Here is a 27968-nt window from a genome sequence, read left to right as displayed (position 1 = left end):
TTTATATGGTACAATGGGATTATCTTTTTAAGATTTTGGAAATGTACGGGTTCGGGAATACTTTTATTGGTTGGATTAAGTTACTTTATAGACACCCGGTAGCGGCAATTCAAATGAATGGATTAATTTCAGATTATTTTACTCTGGATAGGGGAACCCAGCTGGGTTGCCCTCTTTCCCCCTTATTGTTCTGTCTTGCCCTGGAACCATTAGCAGCCGCAATAAGAAAGGAGGATGATTTTCCAGGGGTGGTGGCGGGTGGAGTGGTGCATAAGCTTTTGCTTTACGCAGATGATATTTTATTATTTGTCTCCGACCCTACTAGATCTATGCCTTGCCTCCACAGAATTATTAATATCTTTTCTAAGTTCTCAGTATACAGAGTGAATTGGTCTAAATCCGAAGCTTTGGCTTTTCAGCCGGGTGCCTTCCAGTGGCCCAAACAGGGCATTAAGTATTTGGGTATTTTATTCCCAGCAAAGTTGTGTGATTTAGTTAGAGTTAATTTTGACCCTTTAATAAAAAGTTTTTCTCGCGATGTGGGCAGGTGGACTTCGTTACATTTGTCTATGATTGGGAAGGTTAATGTTATTAAAATGAATTGTATTCCAAAATTCAATTACCTGCTACAGTCTCTCCCTATAGATGTCTCTCTCTCTTATTTCAAGCAATTGGATAGCATAGCGAAGTACTTCATTTGGAATGGTAAACGTCCCAGAATACATTTCAATAAGTTACATAGGCCAATTGACAAAGGTGGGCTAGGCCTACCCAAGATTTTTTTTATTATGCATTCGGTCTCAGACATTTGGCTCATTGGTCGCTTCCACCTGAGAGAGCCCCTCCCTGATTTTGTATTGAACAGGAAGTTCTTGCCCCTATTTCACCATTGCAAAGCCTTTCTATTAAACTAACCAGTGAGTTACACCCCGTTGTCTCGCATATGGCTGAACACAAAATTATGTATTAATAAGTCCCCTTTCTGCTGGTCAGAGTGGATTGTGAGGGAGGTTAATACGCTCGATGACCTATATGAGAATGGACTGTTGAGATCCTTTGAAAATATGGTTCAACATTTTAGGATTCCCAGATCTCAGTTCTTTAGATATTTACAGCTGCTCCACCTGCTCTGTTCTATTTTTGGGAGTAGCATACACCCCCCTAAAGCAGCAGATGCTCTGGGAGTGGTGATTACTGCTTTTGGAAAAGGTCATGAGGCATCAGTGTTTTACTCCCTGCTAATTCAGAGTCTAAGGAATGGAGCTTCAGCTTTTCTCAAGAGATTATGGGAGAAAGATTTAAACTTGATATTGGAGGTGGGATTGTGGGCTAGGATTCTAAAAACGTCAAGTCTACATCAGGATTTGCAAGGGTGCACCTTATGAAATTTAAGATTTTACATTGATTCTATAGGACCCCCTCTAGATTGTACAGGCTTGGTCTTAAAGACACACCCACCTGCTGGTGATGCCAATCAGAAGATGGGGACACAACCCATGTTTTTTGCTGATGTGTTAAGATCCAAGAATTTTGGTTGAGGGTTCAGAGTTTTATGTGTGACATATTGGACACTCAATTTTCATTTTGCCCCAGACTGTGTTTTAGGCGATGGGTGCGTGTTTGTGTCGGGGGGAGGGTTTTAATTTATATAATTTGAATTCTGTTATGTTTATTTAATTTATGAATGGAATCAATAAAAATTGTTAATAACAAAAAAAGATTGACTTATCATATTATGTTGTGTTTGGGCTCGTTTGAATCAGGATAGTCTGCTGTAAGTTACGATATGTCATTGTCTATGTTATACTCTATGTATGTTTCAGAAAGTAATAAGGAAAAACGTGACAGAGTGTCTGAGTGAAACAAATTTGATCATTGCATTCTACTAATTGAGACCTTTCCAGTGATACCGTATATAACACATGGCTAACTCTGAATTTAATAGTTGTGATAACAAATTTGCAAATGATGAGAACAAAACAGTTCTTATTTGTCAGCAAATTAAAAAGCATTATTTAAGAATTGGTCGGATCAGCTATATGCATTGTAATGTCCAGATTCTAAGCTTTAAAATTACACCTACTTTGTTCAGATCAAGCAAGTGTTTATTAATTTATGTAATTATTATTATTATTATTATTTTGTTTTCCACAGGGAGTGCCCCCCACTGGCCCAGTTTAAAATCAGTTCAAGTAATACTTATATCAATAAAAATCTACTGTACATATTTTTGAAATATGACCCCGACATGTTTTGTGAGATACACTCATAAAAGACTATGGAATGATCCCAGTGAATATATACGTTTATACAACAGTTAGTTCCGGTCCTCGAATCTGATTGGACGAGAGACATTCCATGAGCACTGATGGTCTGACACCATCAGCACTCGGACGCTTCACTGTGTGTGTATCACTCCGACTGTGTTCGTGCCATTCTAAACTAAAGTGTAAGAGCAATGTAGATGTGTTAAGAGCTACGGTTTGTCTTTTTTTTTTTTTTTTTTTTTGACATTACATATGTTAGCCAGCAGGTGGTGGCAAAAGATCATTTTTGTGTGTAATATGAGCCAGTTGATAAAGTGAAGTGTCCGCGTCAGCCAATGTTTACATACAACAGCGCTCCATGATTGCTACTACACTACTAAAGCTAGGAAATAGCTTTAAACGTCTTTAAATTAACAACTTCAGCATTACGGCTCATCACAGCTGAGAGACACAACAGACTGATTGATTACAGAACTCAAGATGCTTACCTCTTACCGGAGTTTCCACATTGGATACATAATGTTTAAAATGGCGGAGGACATTGCGGTTTCTATTGTGAAAGACTCTTGCGCACCGGCTACCGCGAAATAGAGAGGAATACCCCCGCTTGGACAGCTATTTTACCACTGAGAATGCTGATCTTCAGAAAGCTGACAGCATCTCTTCTTGGGAGAGGCAACAGATGATCGCACACGCTCCGTCTCTCTCTCTCTCTCTCTCTCTCTCTCTCACACACACACACACACACACACACACATCCATCCTTGTTTATCCAATAACTTGTTAGAAACAGCACAAGCCCTGATACTATTTCTGAAGTGACATTTTTGAATGACTAACGAAGGCTTGGATGCATCATTTGGTTTGAACCAGCAAAGGCAGATTCTGATCCGTCGTGTAAGAAAGTAGTTCCATGCACAAATTGTGCTATATGGCCCTAAATTAGCACTGCTGTGATTACCTACAGCACTCGGCCTGTGGCCTCGTGCCTGCGGCCGAATCATTGCAGTGCTGATGTAGGGCCATATCGCACTCTTGCTCGTTTGATATTGCTTAAATATAAAAAAAAAAAATTAAGAAAGGAATCTGTAAAATCAAATGAGGCACCTGTATATCGACAGTCTGTCCAGCTTTACCTTTGTCCTTCTTGCTCAAGTCTGCTCCCTACCCATCAGACCCAGATGAGGCATCTTCCTCCAGTCCCTCTTCCAGATGGAGAACTTTCCTCTTGGTGTTCTCCTAGAGCTCGTGATCACGTTTAAGCTGGTGCAGCTTCTGCCTCTCGGTTAGTCTCTCCCTGCACCGGGCTCGATCATGCGGTTTCGCCCTGCCACCCGAATCAGCCTCCAGCAGACCATGAGTCTGCAGCAGCTCCTGTAGAGAACCAGATGACAAATAATAGAGATCAACTGCAGGTGTAAGTGGGCCAGATATGGGTTTGGAATGTTTAATTGGGTGGTGGGTTTTCTGATTGAAGCATCAAAAATTTGGCTTTTAGTGCATGTATATTATCATTTGATGTACTCCTAAAAGTTTAACAAAATTAATTTTTAGCAGATAGATGCATTTCAAATTTACAGTCTTTCTCTTCTGGAAAACAGACCAATAATATTGATGACTCATCTTGTACTCAGGGGCGCATTCAATTTTGAAGAAATTCAAAATGTAAAAAATCATTGTAATAAAGTTGCTCACTTTGAACTGTTGTCTAAGGTTGACCATCTCGTACAGCCTCTGTTCCTCCAGCCCAATCCTTCTGCACCACTTCCTGGAGCCACTTCCTCTGTCTGCTTTCACCTGATAAAGGAGAGACATCACAGCACTGAATATACCAGCACAGAACAAGCACAAGTAGAGGCACATGTAATGTCTCAACTGGACTGTTTGAGGGTGAATCTCACAAAGCCTATCATGATCATGTCCAGGTCATATTTCACCCCAAAATCAAAAAGAAAGGAATTAATATTTTGTAGAAAGAAAATGGAGGTTGGAACCTTTAATTGTGACAATATTTTAATGGCAATCAAGCACATTTTCCCCTTAATTCTCATAACTGTATTGTGAGCAAATTATCACTCTTTAATGTAATACTAAACTGAAAAATACATATTCTTTATATTGTCAAATATTTATGCATCATGGTACTATTTGTTCTACTTTATTAATTAATTTGTACCATAATTTTACAGATCGCATTCAGTAAATGACAAAAGTACAGCCATGAAACTGTGGCGTAAGCTGATAGGTCACAGAACTTTTTATCTGTTGGCCAATCGGTTCACTCACAAGTAACATGTTAAGCCACTTGGCTCACATGGTGTTAGCTGATTGGTCCTTTGACTTGTAATCTTGTAGCCAATCACCTTGCGTCTCTCTCTATGTGTAACATTTAAATTGCTCAGTTTTGCAGACAAGCCGGTTTCAGTGTAGCATGCTGTGAGAGTTTTTTCTCTGAAACCCACATCAACCCCAGCATCACATGTCTAGATTTGCTACATGGGGATTGTTTGTAATGTCTATTTGTGCAGCAGCATGTAATACATGATCGATGCAGCTTGTCATGCATTTTGTCAAATTGCGCAGTGGCAGCAGCATGTCCACATGCTTAACTCAGTATGTCTGTGTATTTTCTAGCAGTAGCAAGCGTTAGCAGATCTAGTCCACCAAGACCAATATCCTATCAAAATGTCACACCCACATTAACATGACTGAAAGTAGTCCCATTTATGGAGTGGCCCCATTAACTTCCATTGTAAGGGCCTCACTGTAACCTCGATTTTTTCTTTTTAAAATAGAAAAAAGAAAAGGAAGAGTCAAAAATGTTTTGTAAAACCAACATAATGCAACAGATGCTGCTTTTTTTTTCACAATATGTTTATTGTCATTTTCTTGTTTTATAACATGACATCAAAGAAACATACAGTAACAATACAACAGTTTAGGAACTGAAACATGTACATTACACAAATACACATATCCCCATACACACACTCAACTTGCATCAGAAAAAAAATAAAAATAAATTCCCTACATTATTTACAATTTCTTTTCAGGTAGAGCCTACATTTCCAGTTTTCATGATGTTCATGCATGGTTCCCAAAGCTGAACAAAGTCTTCCCGCTTGCCCTTAGCAATGTAAGTGTGTCTTTCCAGACCTATACAGTCTGATAGCACCCTTATCCACAATTTCAAAGATGAAATTCCAACATAGTGCAATAGCTCTCCTGGCTTGAAGGAGTCCAAAGTCCAGAAGTTTAGTCTGTTTCGATGTTTGTATAAAGTCCATCGGATATATTCCAAGAGCACAAAGTGTAACATTCAAAGGGACTTTGGTGTTAAACATTTCCAACAAACATTTTACAAACTCCTTCCAGAAGTTTTGGATCTATGGACATTCCCAAAGACAGTGATATAGAGTACCTTTCTCATCTAAATATTTAGTACACACATCTGGAATATTAGCAGACATATGATGAAGTTTGACATGAGTTATGTATGTTCTCATTAACCACTTATATTGGAGTAATTTAAACCTTGTATTTATTGTCTGTGTTTGCGCTTTTAGACAAGCATCATTCCAATCTGCCTCGCCAATGTCTTCTTGTATATCCATTTTCCAAGCATTTAATTTGTCTAATGTTGATACAGTACTATAGTTAACCATTATGCTATAATATATAGATACATGTCCTTTCCCTTCTAAATTCCCAAGTGTTATTTCCTCTAATTTTGATTACGGTGGTATACACGTTATCTGTTCATATTTTGATAACATGTAGCTTTTTAACTGTAAATATTTAAAGAAATGTTTTCTGGGGATTAGATATCTCTGACATAATTGATCAAAAGAAAGTAAAACTCCATCTTCATAAAGTCCATCATTTTCTGAATACCTTTTATATTCCATGACTTAAATCCTCCATCTTTCTTACCAGGTGTAAACTGTTCATTACCCCAAATAGAAGTAAATTGAGACAGTTCAGGCATATGACCTGCATGTTTATGTGCAGCATGCCAGACTGAGATTGTGTTTTTAAGAAAAGGATTTTTTGTGCACTTCTTCAATGACTTAATATCCGAGGAGTATAGATACAGATTTAATGGTAGATTTGGAACGGACTCTTGTTCGATGCCTACCCAGGCTGGGGGCACTGTTGTATGGAAATAATATGATGCTGAGGTCAGTTGGGCAGCCATATAATACCATCTGAGATTGGGAAGTTGAAGTTCTCCACTCTCATAAAGCAGATATAATAGCTTAAGGCAAAGTCTAGCTTTCCTGTCATTCCAGATAAATTGACCAAATAATTTGTTAAATTTGTCGTGAAACATGTTTGGTAGTGGCAGTGGGAGTGCTTGAATATAATATAAAAATCTGGGTAGAATAGTCATTTTTATTATACAGGTGCATCTCAATAAATTAGAATGTCGTGGAAAAGTTCATTTATTTCAGTAATTCAACTCAAATTGTGAAACTTGTGTATTAAATAAATTCAATGCACACAGACTGAAGTAGTTTAAGTCTTTGGTTCTTTTAATTGTGATGATTTTGGCTCACATTTAACAAAAACCCACCAATTCACTATCTCAAAAAATTAGAATACATCATAAGACCAATAAAAAAAACATTTTTAGTGAATTGTTGGCCTTCTGGAAAGTATGTTCATTTACTGTATATGTACTCAATACTTGGTAGGGGCTCCTTTTGCTTTAATTACTGCCTCAATTCGCCGTGGCATGGAGGTGATCAGTTTGTGGCACTGCTGAGGTGGTATGGAAGCCCAGGTTTCTTTGACAGTGGCCTTCAGCTCATCTGCATTTTTTGGTCTCTTGTTTCTCATTTTCCTCTTGACAATACCCCATAGATTCTCTATGGGGTTCAGGTCTGGTGAGTTTGCTGGCCAGTCAAGCACACCAACACCATGGTCATTTAACCAACTTTTGGTGCTTTTGGCAGTGTGGGCAGGTGCCAAATCCTGCTGGAAAATGAAATCAGCATCTTTAAAAAGCTGGTCAGCAGAAGGAAGCATGAAGTGCTCCAAAATTTCTTGGTAAACGAGTGCAGTGACTTTGGTTTTCAAAAAACACAATGGACCAACACCAGCAGATGACATTGCACCTCAAATCATCACAGACTGTAGAAACTTAACACTGGACTTCAAGCAACTTGGGCTATGAGCTTCTCCACCCTTCCTCCACACTCTAGGACCTTGGTTTCCAAATGAAATACAAAACTTGCTCTCATCTGAAAAGAGGACTTTGGAACACTGGGCAACAGTCCAGTTCTTCTTCTCCTTAGCCCAGGTAAGATGCCTCTGACGTTGTCTGTGGTTCAGGAGTGGCTTAACAAGAGGAATACGACAACTGTAGCCAAATTCCTTGCCACGTCTGTGTGTGGTGGCTCTTGATGCCTTGACCCCAGCCTCAGTCCTTTCCTTGTGAAGTTCACCCAAATTCTTGAATCGATTTTGCTTGACAATCCTCATAAAGCTGCGGTTCTCTTGGTTGGTTGTGCATCTTTTTCTTCCACACTTTTTCCTTCCACTCAACTTTCTGTTAACATGCTTGGATACAGCACTCTGTGAACAGCCAGCTTCTTTGGCAATGAAAGTTTGTGGCTTACCCTCCTTGTGAAGGGTGTCAATGATTGTCTTCTGGACAACTGTCAGATCAGCAGTCTTCCCCATGATTGTGTAGCCTAGTGAACCAAACTGAGAGACCATTTTGAAGGCTCAGGAAACCTTTGCAGGTGTTTTGAGTTGATTAGCTGATTGGCATGTCACCATATTCTAATTTTTTGAGATAGTGAATTGGTGGGTTTTTGTTAAATGTGAGCCAAAATCATCACAATTAAAAGAACCAAAGACTTAAACTACTTCAGTCTGTGTGCATTGAATTTATTTAATACACGAGTTTCACAATTTGAGTTGAATTACTGAAATAAATGAACTTTTCCACGACATTCTAATTTATTGAGATGCACCTGTATTTATTCGTCCGACCATGGATATAGGCAAATTGGACCAGCTATTCAATGCTCCAGTTATTCTGTCTACCAGGGGGTCATAATTTGTTGGGATTATTTCACTGAGGTCAGGGGTGATTTTGACAGCCAAGTACCTGAATCCTTCAGTAGTTGTCATAAACAGAGTATTGACTATGGGACTACGTCTTTCTTCCTTATTAAGAAACATTAATACTGATTTGGAATTATTAATTTTATATCCAGAAAACTCCCCAAAATTTTCAATTAATCTCATCAAGTTGGGAATACTACTTTTTACATCTGTGAGGAAAAATATGATGTCATCTGCATATAAAGAAATATGATGATCTTTCCCCCCAGTTGTAATGCCTGATAATCCTGTATGCGTTCTCACTGCCATGGCTAGGGGTTTGATTGCCAACACAAATAGCAGTGGAGACAAAGGGCAACCCTGATGGGTGGATCGCTGTAAAATTAAAGGGTCTCAAGATGGTACTATTAGTTAGGATCTCGGTGAGTTAGAATCCATTTGAGAAAGGTTTCGCCTAATCCGAATCTTGGGAGTACTTCAAAAAGGTAATCCCATGCTATCCTATCGAAGGCTTGACATGCATCTGCTGATAACATTGCTGTGTCTTTTGCATTATGCCTCTCATGTAGTATATTCAAAACTCTACTAATATTGTGATAACCTTGTCTTTTTTGTACAAAACCTTGTTGATCATCAATAATCAACTGAGGAATATATTTATCCAATCTTCTAGAAAGCACTTTACAAAGTATTTTTGTGTCACATCCCATTAAACTAATTGGTCTCTAAAACGAGCATTCAGTTGGGGATTTGTTTGGTTTTAATATTAAAGTTATTATAGCTAATCTTAATGAATCTGGGAGCGTTCCTTCAATAAACGATTCTTCATACATGTCAAGAAGTGGCCTTACAAGTTTTCTCTTAAATGTTTTGTAAAACTCTATTGGTAACCCGTCCGGTCCGGGTGCTTTACTGCTATTAATGTCCCCTATAGCCTCACAAAGGTCTTCTGTTGTCAATGGACTGTCTAGTGATATTATTTCATTATCTGATATAGTCTGAAATTGTAACTGGTCAAGAAACGCGTTCTGAACTTTTCTATTTTCTGCATATTCTGATTTGTATAGCAATTTATAAAAGTCTCTAAAATGATTATTAATCTCTAATGGGTCCACAGTTAAGTTGCCAGGTACTGATTTTATACTATTAATTGTTCTTTCAGCTTGCATTTTCTTTATCCTCCAGGCCAATAATTTACCTGCCTTTTCCCCCTGGTCATAGTATGTTTGTTTAGTCCACAATAGATTTTTAGCTACTTTGTCAGTTGTTAATTTATCATAATTAGCTCTCATGACAGATAGATTATGTAATTTTTCAGGGTCATTGTCAATATTAATTTCAGTCTCAGCTTTTTTAATTTGGTTTTCTAATGCTCGTAATTCTTGGTTGTACCATTTGGTTTTAGAACTTGTATAACTAATAATTTCTCTTATATAAGCTTTAAAGGCTTCCCATCTGATGCTGGCAGTGGTTTTGTCTGTATTTAATTCAAAATATTTATCAATACAGGTTTCCACAAATTTAACATATGCTGGGTCCTGTAACAAATAAACTTGTAATCTCCATCTTGAACACTGCTCAAATCAACCTAAATGGATCTCCATAGTTATTGCTGCAAGATCACTAATTACTATACTATTGTACCAGCATTCTTTTACATTAGACAGTAGTTCCATAGAAATTAAAAAGTAATCAATACGTTAATGAGTTTTATATGAGTTCAGTTAATCTTAGATCCTTCATATAGTCAATCATTGTTTTTCTAGTTTGTACATGAGTTGTATCAATTCGGGTGGATCTGTCCAATACTGGGTTGAGGGCACAGTTAAAATCTCCTCCAATAATATTAAGTCCCTCCAGTGTAGACAGAGTTAAAAATAATTTTTCAAAAAATTATGGGTTGTCATCACTGGGACCATAGATATTTATCAGATTTAGTTTTTGTGACAAAATATTACCTTGAACAATAATATATCTTCCAGATGGATCTAGATAGACAATGACTATGGGAAAACATGAGGTTTAAATACATGACATGGGAGAACATAAACCAATGAACAAACAGAACTCTAAACAAGATAATTAAACAATAAACCAATGAAAACAAGACACATGAACATAGAACGAAAACAGGACATCACATGACTAGGGAACAGGAACTAGAATTTCAAAATAAAAGACATGAAAAACATGGATCAACAAAATACACATGACAAATATTAAAAGCAGCATGAAATACTTGGCCTGGCCATCTTTTACCCAAATAATGTATGTCTTATGCAGTCAAATGTGATTCCTGTAGAAAGACTATTTTAGATTTGAGATATTTTATCCTATTTAATACGTTTTCAGTTTGGCCAGTTTTCTCATTTCCCGGACATCCCAATTTACTTTTCTGTTTTGTTTTCTCCATAAATGATTATCTTAGCACAACAGATGCTGCTGATTGAACTTACCTTGAAATGGACCCAGAATATTCCTTTAATATAGAAGAAAATATTGTCACAATAATAATAATAATAATAATAAAGGGATTGAGGTCTAAAAAAAAAAGGGGGATTAATTTTCTGTCTGCAAAATCTAATGTTTTTTTTTTCTAGTAATTTTTCAACCCACATTTCTTCTTGAGATTCATCATTGAAGCAACTGACATTTCAAATGTAAATTAAAAGTTTTAATCTGTAAAAATTCAATACCGAAAGCAGCAGCTAGCACTTCAAGGTTTCTTACCAATGACCATATCCACAGGTAACTGAACCAGCAGTCTGCCAATGGGAGTGAGTTCTCCATCCTCATCTAGTACCCCCTGCTCTCGCAGATATGTCACTGCAGTCTGAATTCTGGAGGTGGGAATCGATAAAGGTGAAAGTGCGGGGGTCTCCAAGACCCATACTCTTCATCTGCACAAACACAACACATTGTAAAGTAATGTCATTAAAGTGATTGAAAATTATGGCACAATGACAGTGTGCAGCTAAACATTAAGTTCAATATCTGATGCAGTGTTTACAATAAACATAGTGCCCATTGACCCACATTCTATGCCTACAAGACTTACTAGGTTACTTAATTCAAAGAAATGAATTGTTCTTCACTGAATTTTCATCAAATCAAACACTTGTTGCTCCCGATGTGAGGGAGAGTACCTGCAGCACAAGGAGACCACAAAGCATACTCCATTGATAATGACTGACGTCTCAGCAATGTTGGTAGAAATTATGCATTTTCATACACCTGGGGGAGCAATGTCAAACACCTAAAGGTCAAAGTCCACATTATACTGACATTATTAATTATTAAATGGCAGTTTAGAAATATAAATACTCTGACATAACAGGTGACATACAGTATATTAGTGGTTTTCAACTGATGGCTCAGATGAAAAACTGCAGCTAAAATAACGATGCTAAATAATGAAATTATAATAATAACTAGATATGTAAAGTTGGTCAAGACAAATTTTGATGTTGGCTTGACATAGCCTTGTCTGAAAGTTCAAACTAGTTTTATAATTTTGTTAATAAGGTTGTAGTTTAATAAGTCTGATGGATATACGGACACTACAGTAAGAAACCGCCAGATAGCAAGTTAGATAGTCAGACAGACTGTCACATAGATAGTCTGATAAACCATCAGATAGATGGATAGAGAGAGAGAGAGAGAGAAAGCAACTTAAAAGAATATTCTGAGTTCAATGCAGGTTAAGTCCAATCGACAGCATTGCAGCATAATATTGATTACCACAAAAAAATAATTTTGACTTGTCCTTCCTTTTCTTTAAAAATAATTTAAAAAATCAAGGTTCCTGTGAGGCACTTACAATGGAATTGAATGGGAGCCAATTTCTGAATGTTAAAATATTTACTGTTTCAAAAGTATAGCCACAAGACATAAACAATATGCATGTAAACATGATTTTAGTGTGATAAAATCACTTACTAACCTCTCCTGTGTACAGTTATAGCCAATTTTACAAATGTGTTGCCATGACGATATAATGTACTGTAAACAACTGTAAAAATTTAACAGCTGTACAGCTCAAATAATACATGAGTTTTAACAGAAGAATTAATGCAAGTGCTTTTATAAAATTATAATCTTCAATATTATAAAATTATAAGCTGCCTTTAAAACCTCCAAAATTGGCCCCATTCACTTTCATTGTAAGTGCACTCACTGTAACCCAGATTTCTGCTTTTTTTAAATAAAATGAGGGACGAGTAGAAATTATTTTTGTTATATCAACATGATGCCACAAATGCTGTCGACTGAACTTAACTTGCATTGAACCTGGAATATTCCTGTGGGTTTGTTTACGTTTGAATTTGTTTACATTTTACATTTGACAGTTCGGGTTTGAATTAACGAGCATTCCGTTGTTGTTGACATCAAAGACCTAGTGTTCAATCTCTCTCTACAGTATTTCGGCACAAATTTATCTGATCACTTACGGCTAATACTTACAGGATGTAGCTCAGTGTTTGTTCCATGTGTTAAGACTGGTAAATCACACTTCTACAGTTGTTTATGCATTTACAACATTGACAGTTTTCCTGTTCAGTCTGTGTTATGTTAATATTAATTCTGCATATTGTCGGGCCCATGTAGTTCATGGTCTGTGACGAGGAGGAGGGCGGGGCCGGGCCGTGACTACACACGCCAGGCCCCCAATCGGGCTAATCAGCTGAGGAGAGGGATAAAGGCAGCCGGGTGCGGCAGTTCGGGAGAGAGAGAGCCACACGCAGCTGCCATGTGTGTTTGTGTTTTGTGTCTTTTTGTTTCATTAAATATTACTTTGACTGTTCAGCCGGTTCCCGCCTCTTCCTTGACCATTTGAACCGTGTTACATTGGTGCCGAAACCCAGGAAGGAGGAGGGATGCGCTGTCATGGAGTCCTCACCACTGCTGTCCGCCCAAAGGAGCAGCCGCTGCCATCCGCCGGGGGACGGAAGAGTCGCTGCCGGTCGCCTGGACGCGGAGGAACGGCCGCCGTCCGTGAGGGGAGGAGGGGCTCACTGCCAGCCATCTGGAGCAGTCGAGTCGCTGCCAGGGGTGGAGGGTTCGCTACCGGCCGCCAGAACGCAGAGGGGCATTCCATCCACCAGGGGTCGGAGGACTTGCTGCTGTCCGCCCAGGGAGGAGCAGCTGTCGTCCGCCAGAGGGTGCACGAGTGGTCAAGGTCCAGGCGATGGTGTGTCTGGGAACCGGTGAGCAATTTTTTTTTCTCTCTCTCTCCTCTCTCTCTCTCACTGTCACTCCGCCTCGTTCTTTCCCTCTCCCCTTTTCCCTCCTCTTGTCTCCCTCCCAGGTCATGAGGAAGGTGGGGAAATGGGGGGGAGGGGTTGTACATCAAACCGGGGGTTCCCCGACTTAAGGCAAAGGAGGGAGGAGTGAGACGAGGAGAGGGATAAAGGCAGCTAGGTACGGCAGTTCAGGAGAGAGAGTGTTTGTGTCTTTTTGTTTAAGTTTTCATTAAAATATTACTTTGATGCTTCTTCCAGTTCCCGCCTCCTCCTTGCCCATCCTTTATACTGTTACATGGTCATTTTAATAATTTTCTGTTTCATTTTAAGAACTTTTTTTTTTTTACTTTTGTATGATAAATAATTTTGGTACTGTGTTGGGTCACCATTTCATGCCCAGTATAAAATCTGGGTCCTAAAGCAAAACCAGCAAAATATGAAAAGACAACAACTAATGCAACCACTAAAGATCATAATGAATCAACCATCTGAATGCTTGAGAGTCTGCCGTCCTGGGAGAGTTGGCTTTAGTACATTATCCTGCTGGGCCATTGAAAGCATGCTGTGCAAAGGATGGACGATCCAGCGTTGTGTGTGTGTGTGTGTGTGGCGTAAGTCTGGCAGGGCTCCTGGTTGGTGGAGATCTAATCCACTCCACTGAGGAAGAGTAGCAGGTCACCCCTCAACTCTGGTGGATACCGCTGGTCAATACTCTGCAGCATACACAAGTACGGCCATGAGTCTACCTTCTCAGAGCAGGACACCTGCTCTTATGGAGGATGGGCTGGTAGATTACCTACACAGACAAGCAAGAGAAGATTCAACTAATAAATAAATAAATAAAAAACACATAGACATAATGCATAATTACAATACACAATAACCCAAAAATGTATTTGGACACGCAAGCCTCATTTAAGAATGTATGAATGTCATTGCATTAGAAAACAAACTATTAAATCAACTGGCTAGACCTTTTCTCTGAAATAACTTTTCTTAAATTACATTTTCACTATTACTTTTACCTAGATGGTCCCAGGGTGATTTTTAGTGATTATAGGAAGTCAGTTATCCTCAAGTTAGAAAAACAAGAAAGCTGAATTCATTATGTTAAAGGAATGTTCCGGGTTCAGTAGAAGTGGAGCTCAATCGATAGCACTTCTGGCATAATGTAGATTACCACAAAAATTTATTTGTGGGTTACAGTGAGGCACTTACAATTGAAGTGAATGGGGTCAATCCGTAAATGTTAAAAAACACACTTATTCAAATGTATAGTGTAACAGTTTGTGGAAAGGAGGAAGCTGGGGCCAGCTTGACAAAACACATAGACATTTATTGTTGCACTTTTCAGTCGCACACAATAAAACACACACTACGCTATGCTTTTCAGCTTCACTACACATAAACACTGTTGGCTTTTCAGCTCAACACTCCAGTGACGGCACTGGACCCCTTAGCCGTTACTCCCCGTTGCCGGTTGATGTGGGGCTCCAGGGCCACCGGATCGAACACTCCCTCGGCGTTGCGACCCCCAGTCAGCGGCGAGGACTCCTTGGATGGCGCATCCTTCCTCCTTCCTGGGTTTCTGCACCAGTGTAACAGTTCGTGTTAAGGAGGAAGCTGGGGCCAGCTTGTCAAAACACATAGACATTTATTGATGCACTTTTCAGTCGTACACAATAAGACACTTCTTCACACTATGCTATGCTTTTCAGCTTCACTACACATAAACACTGTTGGCTTTTCAGCTCAACACACTACACATAGACAGCTTCACGCATCTCTCTCTCCTGTCTGCCGCTGTCTCTTCTCCTTAAGTACTCCCGCTGCCCCTCGCTGGAACGCGAGACTGGTGTGGCACGCAAGTGAAAGACATACGCCGCTAGGCTCCACCCTGCTCACCACATATAGCCTTACAACATGTAAGCAATATGCATTTTAACATGATTTTAGTGTAATAAAAAATCACTTACTAACCTTTTCTGTGTGAAGTTATATCCAATTTTACAACTTCGTTGCAATGACAATGTTGCCGTGTAACATCGCAAACCCTAAAACCACCATAAAAACTATTATTTAAACAACTTTACAGCACAAATAATATATAAGATTTAACAGAAGAATTATTGTAAGTGCTTTTATAAAATTATAAGCTTCACATTTCTGCCTTTAAACACTCCATAAATTGGCCCCATTCACTTCCTTTGTAAGTGCTTCACTGTAAACTCGATTTTTGCTTTAAAAAAAAAAAAAAAAGGAGGGGCATTTTAAAATGATTTGTTGTGGTATTCAAAATTATGCTACAAATGCTGTTAATTAAGCTTAATTTAAATTGAACCAGAAATATTCCTTTAACTACAGATATGTTACATTAAAATTTGACAACAAGAAATTGTCTAAATAATAATGTCTTTTTTTGAATACCGTAATCTATTGTTTTATCATTTAAAACCTATGAAACATATTTTTGTGAAATGTTTTGCTTGAGAGGTATGCTTGTGCTATCTTTAATTAAAATAAAATTGTATATTTGTTATCTAATAATGCAATGACATTCAGACATTTTTAAGCATGGCTTAAGAGTCCAAAAACATTTTGTAACATACATAAAAAAGATAAGTGTAAAAACATGATGAAATACATAAATATCATATTAGAACACAAACGTCACAGTTATTGTAAATACATAAAATGTTCATCAAAAGCTTTCCAGGGTTTTGATACACTTTGCATTTGGACTCTTTTAAATGGTAAAGAGGTTTGACAACTCACCTGTATAGGAAAGAGCCTGCCTGGGACCTGCAGAACAGGTGCGTTGTTGAAGTAACTGAGAACAGTCTGATGTTGATGGTGGCCGACATGAGAACCAGCCGCAGGTCTGTGCGCAGGGCCAGAAGGGAACGCAAGTCTCCCAGCAGAAAGTCACAGTGCAGGTGTCTCTCATGCACCTCATCCACAATCAGCACCTGGTACTGTCCCAGAGCAGCATCCTGCTGAATCTGCCTGAGCAGGAGACCCTTGGTCAAGAACAGGAGTTTGGTAGCTGTGGTACGGCTGCTCTCAAAGCGGATCTGGCAAGTAAAAAGCCATTATAGATTACAACTTACGTCTTTATGATATCCTCAATCGTCCAATTCACAATAGATTAAATTATGCCTGTAAACATGGGTAATTATTCACTAAAAAGTTATGCAAAAGCAAAGAACATGGAATGGAAATATCCTTGTACCTTGAAGCCGTACTGGTTGAGGCTCTCAAAGCTCACTCTCTTGGCCAGCGAGATGCAGGCAATGCGACGTGGTTGAGTGCAGGCTATGTGGTTGAACCCTGATGTCAGCAGGTACTGGGGCACTTGTGTTGACTTTCCACATCCCGTGTCGCAAGCCACCACCACCACAGGGTGAGTCCTCACCAGCTCCACAATCCTGACTCGGTACTGGAAGATGGGCAGACTCTTCTGTTCCCTTCTCAGTTTGGCAAGCTTATTGACACTTTGCTTCTGGTTGAAATCTAGGAAATGGAGGAAAGCAATGCGGCAGTCTGTGATCTCCTGCCTGCCAGGACTGGAGGTCTCTCTGCACCTCCTGTTATCAGATCCTCCCACGCACTCCTCCACATCTTTGGAGCACACTGAGATGCTGATTCTGTACCTGGGTCAGTGACAATTAGGCAGCAAGCTGCGATGCTCTGTGTGTTCTGACACCTTTCTATCATAGCCAGCATTACGTTTTTCAGAAATTTGTGCTACAGTAGCTCTTCTGTGGGATCGGACCAGACGGGCTAGCCTTCGCTCTCCATGCGTATCAGTGAGCCTTGGGCACCCACGACCCTGTCGCCGGTTCATCTGTTGTCCTTCCTTGGACCACTTTTGGTAGGTAATAATCACTGCATACTGGGAACACCCCACAAGACCTGCCGTTTTGGAGATGCTCCAGTCGTCCAGCCATCACAATTTGCCCCTTGTCAAAGTCGCTCAGATCTTTAATTTAAAAAAATTTGGTTTTAATTTAAATGTAATTTTAATGGGCGTTACGCTTGCCCATTTTTCCTGCTTCTAACACATGAAATTCAAGAACTGACTGTTCACTTGCTGCCTAATATATCCCACCCACTGACAGGTGCCATTGTAACGAGATAATAAATGTTATTCACTTCACCTGTTTGTTTTTTTTAAGTGTATCTACACACTAAGAATGTGATATGGGATAACAGTGTTGATTTTTTTATTTCACATTAAAATTTTTGTATACAAAAGTTATGCAAACTATTTTCATGTCTGTATCACCAGTCTTTTATACTGGGAACACCCCACAAGACCTGCCGTTTTGGAGATGCTCCAGTCGTCCAGCCATCACAATTTGCCCCTTGTCAAAGTCGCTCAGATCTTTAATTTAAAAAAATTTGGTTTTAATTTAAATGTAATTTTAATGGGCGTTACGCTTGCCCATTTTTCCTGCTTCTAACACATGAAATTCAAGAACTGACTGTTCACTTGCTGCCTAATATATCCCACCCACTGACAGGTGCCATTGTAACGAGATAATAAATGTTATTCACTTCACCTGTTTGTTTTTTTTAAGTGTATCTACACACTAAGAATGTGATATGGGATAACAGTGTTGATTTTTTTATTTCACATTAAAATTTTTGTATACAAAAGTTATGCAAACTATTTTCATGTCTGTATCACCAGTCTTTTATACTGTCTCACCCTTTTATAATGCCAGGAATGTATTTGTTGAGCGTTTTCACCATAAAATTCCAGCTGAGCTTGACACTGAGTACTGTCCCAGTCCCAGCTTCGGCTCTTCTCTTGCTCATCAGACATCTTTTATCCAGAATCAGTGTAATTCACTGTCATGGCATGAGTGTAAACCAAACTAGTTTAGGTAATGAACCGAGTTTACTACTTATAATACAGATGCACATTATTTAAACATTTAAATATACATTTCTTCCACTTCTCTATTAACTTCGCATGGAAGAGTCGTTGTTAGTGTTTATCGTAGATATTTGTAGCTTATTTGCAGGGCTTGAGTTGAGGGGGGATGTGAGGGGATGCCATCCCCCTTGTTGCAAGAAATATCAAAAAGCATCCCCCTTGTAAAACCACCATCCCCCCTTACCATCCCCTTAAGATTAATTGTGTCATGTATTACTTAGAACTAATCATGCAAGTAAAATATTTCATTTTAATATGTTTAATAAATAACAGACTTTAAATAAGGGCGATTAGCCGGTCAGAATTAAATTTCGAGATGTGAGTGGTTGCCAGATTTCTGTAAGTGAAATCCCCCAATTAGATCTGGCCACTTGGACAGTTTGGATATATGCTGCCAGGGTGATGCTTTAGTCACACAATCTAGTAACCTTGAACGCACGAGCTCTCTCTCCACTGTGAAAAAAGATACTGGATTTCTGAAAACACTGTAAAACATGTATGTCGGTGTTTGCGATGGGTTGACTTGTAGTAGATTGGAGTAGAAAAAATGCGTGTCTGTGACAGTGGGCGAGTGATCTAGAATTTTTTTTTCATAATCATAACGTGGATTCTTTTTACAAGATTCATCATAAAATACAATAAAAGAGGGTAACAGGTGCATATTATGGCCATGTGTCCTGAGGGTCAACGAAGTGACGCTCATTTTTGTCCAGATCTATTAAATTAAAAATATATACACTACGTGCCCAATTATTAGGCAAGTGAGTATTCTGATCTTATCATTATTTCCATGCACATTTTCCAACTTCAAACCATATAAACTTGAATGCTTATTGGATTCAATCATTTTCAGGTGGTATGTATTTGTGTAATGAGGGAGGGTGTTGCCAAAGTGACTAAGTGCTCAGAGACGTGGCCAAGGTCAAGAAGGCTGAAACACGACCACCACTGAATATATTCACAAGTTAAAGCATCAAGATTGGGCAAACAAATACATGAAGACAGATTTTTCAAAGGTTTTATGGACAAATGAAATGAGAGTGACTCTTGATGGACCAGATGGACGAGCCCGTGGCTGGATCACTAATGGACACAGGGCACCACTTCGAGTCAAGCGCCTGCAAGGTGGAGAGGTACTGGTATGGGCTGCTATCATTAAGGATGAGGTAGTTGGACCTTTTCGAGTTGAAGATGGACTGAAACTCAACTCTCAAACCTACTGCCAGTTTGTGGAAAATACTTTCTTCAAGCAGTGGTACAGGTAAAAGTCCTCAGCATTCAAGAAGGCCATGATCTTTATGCAGGACAGTGCTCCATCACATGCATCCAAATACTCCACTGCTTGGCTAGCCAGCAAGGGCCTCAAAGATGCCCAAATAATGACTTTGCCCCCTTCCTCAGCTGATTTAAATCCTACTGAGAACTTGTGGGCCCTTCTCAAACTTGAGATTTACAGTGAGGGAAGACAATACACCTCTTTGAACAGCATTTGGGAGGCTGTGGTTGCTGCTTCAGCGATAGTTGATCGTGAACAGATCAAGAAACTGACAGACTCTATGGATGGAAGGCTCATGGCAGTTATTAAAAAGAAGGGTGGCTATATTGGTCACTGAATATTTTTGAAAGGCCAAAAATGTTATTTAATTGTCATTTTGTGTTACTTATTTGTTGGGTTTACTCTACGTTAAATTGAGAATGAACAATTGAGTTGGGAGAAATTATTTTTGTAATTTAGGGGCCGTTTACACAACAACGTTTTCAACTAAAAATGGAAAACTTTTTATGCGTTTTTGCCATTATTGTCTCTGTGTAAACATGGATTGATAAGCATCAATTTGAGATGTATAACTATCAGTATGAATACTGGTGTCTGTGCAAATAACAATAATCAACAATTTATTCATTTGGCGTGTTTTGTATGGAGTGTGAACTTTGTACAGTAGGCAGAACCTGCCATTTGAAAATCTTGAAATTAATGTATGAATTCAGATGGGGAAAATATATTTGTATTTTAAATGTTATTTATTTACTTAATTTTATTTGATGTACCTTTACCCTGCAATTCATTCACCCACCGCTTATGTATATAGCCTATAGACATGCATAATACAGCATTTAGAGTCGTTTTGTGAACGGGGATCGTTTTGACAACGTTGTTGTCTGTACGCAAAACTTTTCAAAAATGCAAAGGAAAAACGTTTCTGTTTTTAGTACATCGTTGTCGTGTAAACGTGCTCTTAGTTGCCTAATTATTGTGCACACTTATACTGTATATTCCCCTGAGAAAGACAAAACTCACTTTTTCTTTGTTAAACATTCAGGTTTGAGGTTCAATAACATTTTGGCTTGACTGAGGGCATTGTATTTGTTCAACAATAGAATGAATCCTGAGGAATACAATTTGCCTAATAATTGGGCATGCAGTATATATAATTATTATTATTTTTTTTTTAATTCACACAAACCATTTACTTGAATAAACCTCTTCTTTGATGAGCACATTTTCATATTTTCAAGTCATATTGATATTTTTTCTGGGGCTTTAAGTAAAAAATATCATGAGGTGTCCAGAAACAGTAAAAAAATAAAAAAAGTCAAAGTCTGATTAAAAGCTGAAATTCCTGAAAAAAGAAATGTTGGCATAACTAATGCAGAATAATCTGTTATTATTTCTTAAAAAAAATTAAAAATAAGCAGTGAAAAAATAGTTTTAAAATATGATTAAAAATGCTTTTGTCCACCAAATCAAAGTCATTGGGTGAAACCAACACGTAGGTTTATGTTGACCATAAAAAACATTAAACAGAGCGGACACCTTTAGACCCTCAAGACTGAGCGTGAAATTTAAATAAAACATCTATTTATTTTGACTTTTATGAAAAGGTACATTTTGTTCATGTCATGTAACCCTGAGAAATCGTCTTGATATTTTTGACTCAACTATATACTGAATATATATATATATATATATATATATATATATATATATATATATTACTTTAAAAAATATATTTGAAAACTTTTTTGGAAATTAATGATCAAGTTGTGTATACCCACGTAGTCAAGGTGCAAAGAAAGTATTATAATACTTTTTATTTGATGGTTGCACCACTTGACAATTTTAAAGTTTTAACTTGTAGAAAATGCTATAAAGGTTTTTAAAAAATGTATGAAACCAAATTGGTTACATTTCTGAGAACTTGACACAAGTGTTTTAAACTAGATTTTTAAAAGATTTCTAATTTTAACACCTTAGACAACCTTATTTGTCAATGACCCATAACCATTCTGCTACATTTGTTCAGGCAGACGTGAGAGGAAGAGGTGAAGATATATGGCTTAAATTATGAACTTCTCACATTACATACAAGCTCAGAGGAAGGTGTCTCACTCAGTCGTAGTCTAGTGCAGCATTCAGCTAACTGGCATGACTGAGTGCAGCACAATCAAATCAGCCCTTTCCACAATCAGTAATTTAATCTCATTATGTGTTACACATTTTAGAACTTTTTAACAGGAGGCTTCAGGTACAACTGTTGACAGAATGTAGCAACTTCTGTTTCAGAACGGCAAGAATGAGTAAAATTACACATATTTTGCACAATGTTGACCAGATAAACCTTTTATTTCATTGTGACATTTTGCTGAATTTTTAAATCATGGTATGAAACAATGACTTCACTGCAAAATTTACTATGAAAGTGTTCAATGTAGTACCTGAATCAAATCAAATGCACCCAAGACTTGCACATATTATGATGCACACAAGAGACAGTGATCCTTTCAAGTGTTTCTATGATGTGTGATTGTTGAAAATCACTGCACATTACAGCATGTGCATTTTGCAGCTTACTGATTGTCACATTCAGGAATGTGATGGCAACAAAAGTCAGAAAAGGCTTGAAGATGTTCACCTTTAAGTGTGTATAACACAGAAACACTCCCTGACCCAAAGAAACTGAATCGACAGACCCACACAAAAATAAATCACTCACTTTTAAAAACTAAACAAAAAACAACAAAACCTTTCAAAAGAGGAAATAAGAAATTTATTTACACATCTTAAGACAACTTAAAACCCTCAAACTACTTCTCATAAAATATACAAATATATAAAACAGTTACTGGACAAATGCAAAACACAAATCATAAAAAGACCATCTGTTTGTCCTTTATTCAGACATTGCTAATGAATGCACCATGCTGTTATGCTGCAAAGTTATACTGGGTTATTCTGGTGTGTCACTAAAATATCTGTGACCCAAGAAAAAAAAAAAGTCCATAAAATTTCTCAAGAGTCCAACATAATCCACAAAGCAAGTTATACTCCAGTCTTTTCTTTGATCCAACCGCGGAATTTCGGGACGGTTGTGTAGATGCCTGGCTTGTTTCTGCGGGCACAACCATCACCCCAGCTCACCACTCCCGCCAGGAAAGTGCGCTCATTGGTATAAAAGCACAGAGGACCGCCCGAGTCACCCTGAGAGAAGAAAGAGCAGGTGTCAGTTAATTGGACACTGTTTGGTAAATATCAGCAAATATAGTGCATTGGTAACTGAAAATATTTGCTTTTGCAGCATTCACACCATTAGGTTTCTGTATGTTATATATCAGCAGTCACCTAAACAATTTAAGAGCACGTCTGTTTAATAACTAAAATAAACAAAATGATTAACTAATACTACTGATAGTATATAGAAATAAACCAATATATGCTTAGGAAAGGTGACAACCTATCCTGTGTGCTTCTATAGAGACAGTTGGCAATGAGACTCACCCACTCATGATGGAAAACAAAACCTGGTGAACATAGTTATGGTCTATGAGGGAAAACATGGAGAAATATCTAATGGATGTTTTTCAACAAAAAAATTGAAAAGCTGTTGTGTAGTTTTTACACTTTAAAGCAAGCCAAAAACCTGCAAGTGAATTTTTATTGTCTGCCAAACGAGAAATAAAGAAGCCAAAAGAAAACTGCAGAAGCTGCAAACAATTAATTGAGACTGGAACATCTAAGAATGTTTATGTCTGCAGCAAACATTTTAGTACAGGTAAAAGCAAGGGTTAAATTGGGATTTTGGAGGTTGGGGAACCCTAAAATCAGAAGTAATTCTACGCATGCATCTCTGCTAAAGTACATAAGTTTGTGTGCTTCTTTTCCAGCAGTTGACTGATTATTAAAAGGTGTATGAAACACACCTGGCAAGCATCCACTCCTCCTGTCAGAACACCGGCACACATCATGCGAGATGTTATCTGACCATTCATTAGTTTATCACACACTGTGCTGTTGATGATGCGAACCTGTGCTTTCTGCAGCACAGTTGCTCCAGAGCCTACAGTACACAAACACACAAAACAATTAAATTTTTCCCATTAGACTTGAATGTGGATTATTTAATTATAATTTTATTTAAGAATAAATGCAAGTGCTTTTGCAAAAATATGAGCTTCAAATTTCTACTTTTAAATCCTCTGGTACACTTGCCCGATAGACTTTTACTGTTAGTGCATTACTGTGAATTATTTCCTATGATCCTCGACAGCATGTCACAGGTGCTGTTGATAGAGCTTAAAGGAATAGTTCACCCCAACTGAAAATTCTCTCATTTTATCATTCTTAAGGTCCAAAACTTTGAGGCTCCAAAAAGCCTAAAGGCAGCATAAAGCAAAAGACTCCAGCGGTTAAATCAATGGGCCCTATTTTAACAGCGCTCACACTACACACAGCGCAAGCACTAAGTGCAGCACTATGCTACAAGTCATACACACAAAGTCAGTGGGCATGGCCATGGAGTTTTGGTATTTTCGTGCAAACATGCGCTATGTGTAGCAAGTGGGTTTGGTTAATTTGCGAGGGCAAAGCGCTCATGGGCTGGGTCAAGTGCAATTTAATTCTGAGGTACTTCTCCGGTTATTGCACTATCTGCATCCTATTATATAGCCTATTCCCTCAAGAACCAGCGATATAAACAAAGACAGCATATTCATTTTATTTATTTTTTATTTTTCACCCAATTTGGAATTCCCAATGCGCTTTTAAGTCCTCGTGTTGGCGTAGTGAATCGCCTCAATCCGGGTGGCGGAGGATGAATCCCAGCTGCCTCCGCGTCTGAAACCGCCAACCCACGCATCTTATCATGTGGCTTGTTGAGCGCGTTGCCACAGAGACATAGCGTGTGTGGAGGCTTCACACCATCCACCGCGGCATCAACTCACCACGTGCCTCACTGAGAACGAACCACATTATAGCGACCATGAGGAGGTTACCCCATGTGACTCTACCCTCCCTAGCAACTGGGCCAATTTGGTTACTTAGGAGACCTGGCTGGAGTCACTCAGCACGCCCTGGGATTCGAACTAGCAAACTCCAGGGGTGGTAGCCAGCGTCTTTTACCACTGAGCTACCAAGGCCCCCCCAAGACAGCACATTCATAGGAAGCTGGTAGTGTAAATGAACTGTATGCAATGAATTAGGAGAACAGAAAAAAAGACAATGCATTCTTTTGTGTATTATCTGCATCCTTGTTGAATTTCAGGCATATTTCTATGACAGTGACACTCCTTTTATACACATGGAAAATGTGATTCTCACATGAATTTGGATGTACGTTCCGTTAAATTATAGAGAGTGTAAGTATTATTAATCATTTTCATCAACTGACACAAAAATCATGGCTAGTATTAACAGTGATTGTATCTGCTCACACTTGACTTCTACCAGTTGATTTTGATTTAAAAAAAATTAAATTTATTGAAACACGTAAAAATTAAACCAAAAATATTTCAAGCAGAGCCTCGTTGCCAGAAGGTTGTGATCTGCAAATGAGCAGCACCTTGTGGTACCAACACAACGAGGCACCATATCATTTTCCCGCACTTTCGGTTTCACTGCACCTCAATGGTGGAATGACCTTCCCAACACCGTCTGTGAAGCAAACTTCATCTCTGTCTTCAAAAACGGTTAAAGACAACTTTTCAGTGAGCACAACCCCACACAAATTTTTTTTTTACTTGTTTGCACTCTAACCTCTGTCTTGGCTAGTACTTTTCTAATACAATTGAAACTTTGTATTGCAGCACTTATCGTGTAACTGTCTCCTTGATGATGAATTGCTTTTGTTGTATCGCTCCACATTTTGTAAGTTGCTTTGGATAAAAGCGTCTTCTAAATGAATAAATATACATGTACATTTCTAAATTCAAATTTCACTTCAAGCGAAGTGAAAATATAATAAAAATAGCAGTGTTCAAAAACATCATACCAAGTCCAAACATTTTACCCTCACCAACTTCCTTCACTGGCCCTTTTTGCAGTGACCTTTTGCATCAATCTACGACAACAGGTGGAAAAATACCCATACAAATTCTATCATAAATACAAGGTAAAAATAAACATAATAATAACAATTGAAATATTAATAATGACCCATAGATAGTTTAACACAAATCTAATAGAACCCAACATCTTCAGAACTATATAATAGGTGTGGGTGAGAAACAGATCAATATTTAAGTCCTTTTTTACAATAAATTCACCTCCCTGCCCAGTAGGTGGCGATATACATGAAGAAAATGAATTGGCAAAAAAATAAAAAATAATAATAATTCTTAGGAGAGAAGTGCGCTTAGGAGGGCTCTTTGAAAGTGGAGATTTCTAGTAAAAAAAAAAATATATTGAACTGTTTCTCACCCACACCTATCATATCACCTCTGATGACCTGGATTTAATCACTGGAGTCCTGTGGATTACATTTAAGTTGCCTTAATGTACCTCTTGAGCTTCAAAGTTTTAGACCCTGTTGACTTGCATTGTGTGGACCAACAGAGCTGAAATATTCTTCAAAAAATCTTTGTGTGCAGCAGGATAGCATGAGGTAAATTATGAGAAAAATTGTTTTTTTGTTGGTTGAACTATTCCTTTAAATTGTAATTAATCCAGAATATTTCTTAAAAAAAAAAAAAAAAAAAAAGGTAAATAAGCATGTTAAATAGCAGATCTTTCACTGACCCCCTTCTCTTGTGGCACCCCAGCCAGTGATGGTGACAGGCGAGCCAGCAGGGAAGACATCATTGGCAGTAGGCAGACAAATGGGGCGAATGGTCTCACTGAAGGTCACGGATGAGTCTAGCTCCATCAGGGCGATGTCAAAGTCATAGGTGTAGGCGTTGTAGGACGGGTGAGGAATCACTTGTTTTATGTTTCTCTTCGTTGCGGTCTGTTTCACTCTCTGCGAGTGGAGACCCAGGTATGCCTCCCATGTGCCTGGCTGAGAATACCTGAAAATTCATCACATACATAGAGCTGAACATTAATTCCTCCACTCTTATAAACTTATAAAATTATTTTCAACTGGAATTTCCACACTGTTAACCCAATGTCATTCTGTACACTCCATTTACATGGGTTATCTTGTTCTATGAACATTGTTTATTCTGTACCCTGGGTTAGTAATGAATCCTGGATAGTCCGATTTTGGGATTTCACCTTACAAACATCTAAATGTTTGTGATAATATAACTGTTTTTCCATCTAAGGAAATGCTGCCATGTAAATGCCCTCTGGTTGTTTTAGGTCATTTCCTGCATGTCCTGTGACCAAATGTTATGCCGTCATGTTGCAACCTCAATTATTCAGCCCTGTTTACAGTTTTTACAATGACCCGATTTGATTTAAGAGTGAATAACAAAAATACAATTATGATCTGTTTATCAAACAAAGTGATTGTACAGCATGCTGCACAGGCCTTAAGTGCTAGGAAGTTTAATCAAGCTTGAAATCATGACTGTTCCTAGAGTGCACAATGGCAAGATGTACAGTAAAGAAATGAACTATTTTTTGTGTGAACTATTTTTTTAATGTAGGGTTAAAAGTTGCATTAACATAGGATTAAAAAACACCAACCCTGGATTAAGTGCAGTGTGAACAGCCCTTAAGAAATGCTGGGTAAACAATCTAGATCAGTGATTCCCAACCGGGGGTACACAGATTTAATATATAAATAATTTGATAAAGAACACAGACATCATATTTCTCTTGTAAAACTATTCATGCTGTTAAACATTTGATTATCTCAATTGTTAACTGTTAATTTTGATATATACTCTTCATAATATTGATTTGAAGTAAAATGGAAAGCATACACATGCTTATTTAGCAAATTCAACACAATACCTTTGATAATTTGTTGATAATTCACTACATTGGCTGTATGTGCCTGAGGTACTTTCCCTACCTGTTACCGCCACCTGCTGCAACAGAGAGAGATCGTGTGAGAAATACCTTGCATGTTATAATTAATGTCTGAAATGCCCGAACACCAATCGCTTTCTACTGAGAGAAAAGACGAATGTGAAGCATCTGCAGATTTTTGCCCCTGGGCTTGACTGAATATTTTGATTATATTTAGGAAACGGTGAATGGATAATTTAATT

General features: G+C 38.2%; 2 protein-coding genes across 2 annotated transcripts in view; both read right to left on the bottom strand.

The window, feature by feature from the left end:
* Positions 1-3431: 3431 nt before the first annotated feature.
* Positions 3432-18419, bottom strand: dhx34 (DEAH (Asp-Glu-Ala-His) box polypeptide 34). The gene is given in 13 exon segments (XM_051656216.1): positions 3432-3641; positions 3963-4064; positions 10802-10824; positions 11076-11185; positions 11492-11601; positions 14123-14194; positions 14197-14369; positions 14372-14384; positions 16364-16422; positions 16425-16669; positions 16813-17241; positions 17504-17570; positions 18344-18419. Coding segments are annotated over 13 exon segments (1689 nt in total).
* Positions 18420-22110: 3691 nt separating this feature from the next.
* Positions 22111-27968, bottom strand: part of st14a (ST14 transmembrane serine protease matriptase a) — a 42079-nt gene continuing 36221 nt past the window's right edge. The window contains exons 18-20 of the mRNA XM_051656284.1: positions 26545-26813; positions 23733-23869; positions 22111-23013 (exon numbers count right to left, since the gene is read on the bottom strand). Of these exons, the coding sequence (XP_051512244.1) occupies positions 22855-23013; positions 23733-23869; positions 26545-26813 (565 nt within the window). The 3' untranslated portion in view covers positions 22111-22854. The remainder of the gene's footprint in view (positions 23014-23732; positions 23870-26544; positions 26814-27968) is intronic.

Source organism: Myxocyprinus asiaticus, chromosome 26 (assembly GCF_019703515.2).
Source record: "Myxocyprinus asiaticus isolate MX2 ecotype Aquarium Trade chromosome 26, UBuf_Myxa_2, whole genome shotgun sequence".
In the NCBI taxonomy this organism is placed as follows: Eukaryota; Metazoa; Chordata; class Actinopteri; order Cypriniformes; family Catostomidae; genus Myxocyprinus; species Myxocyprinus asiaticus.
This window is presented reverse-complemented; position numbering and strand designations above follow the sequence as displayed.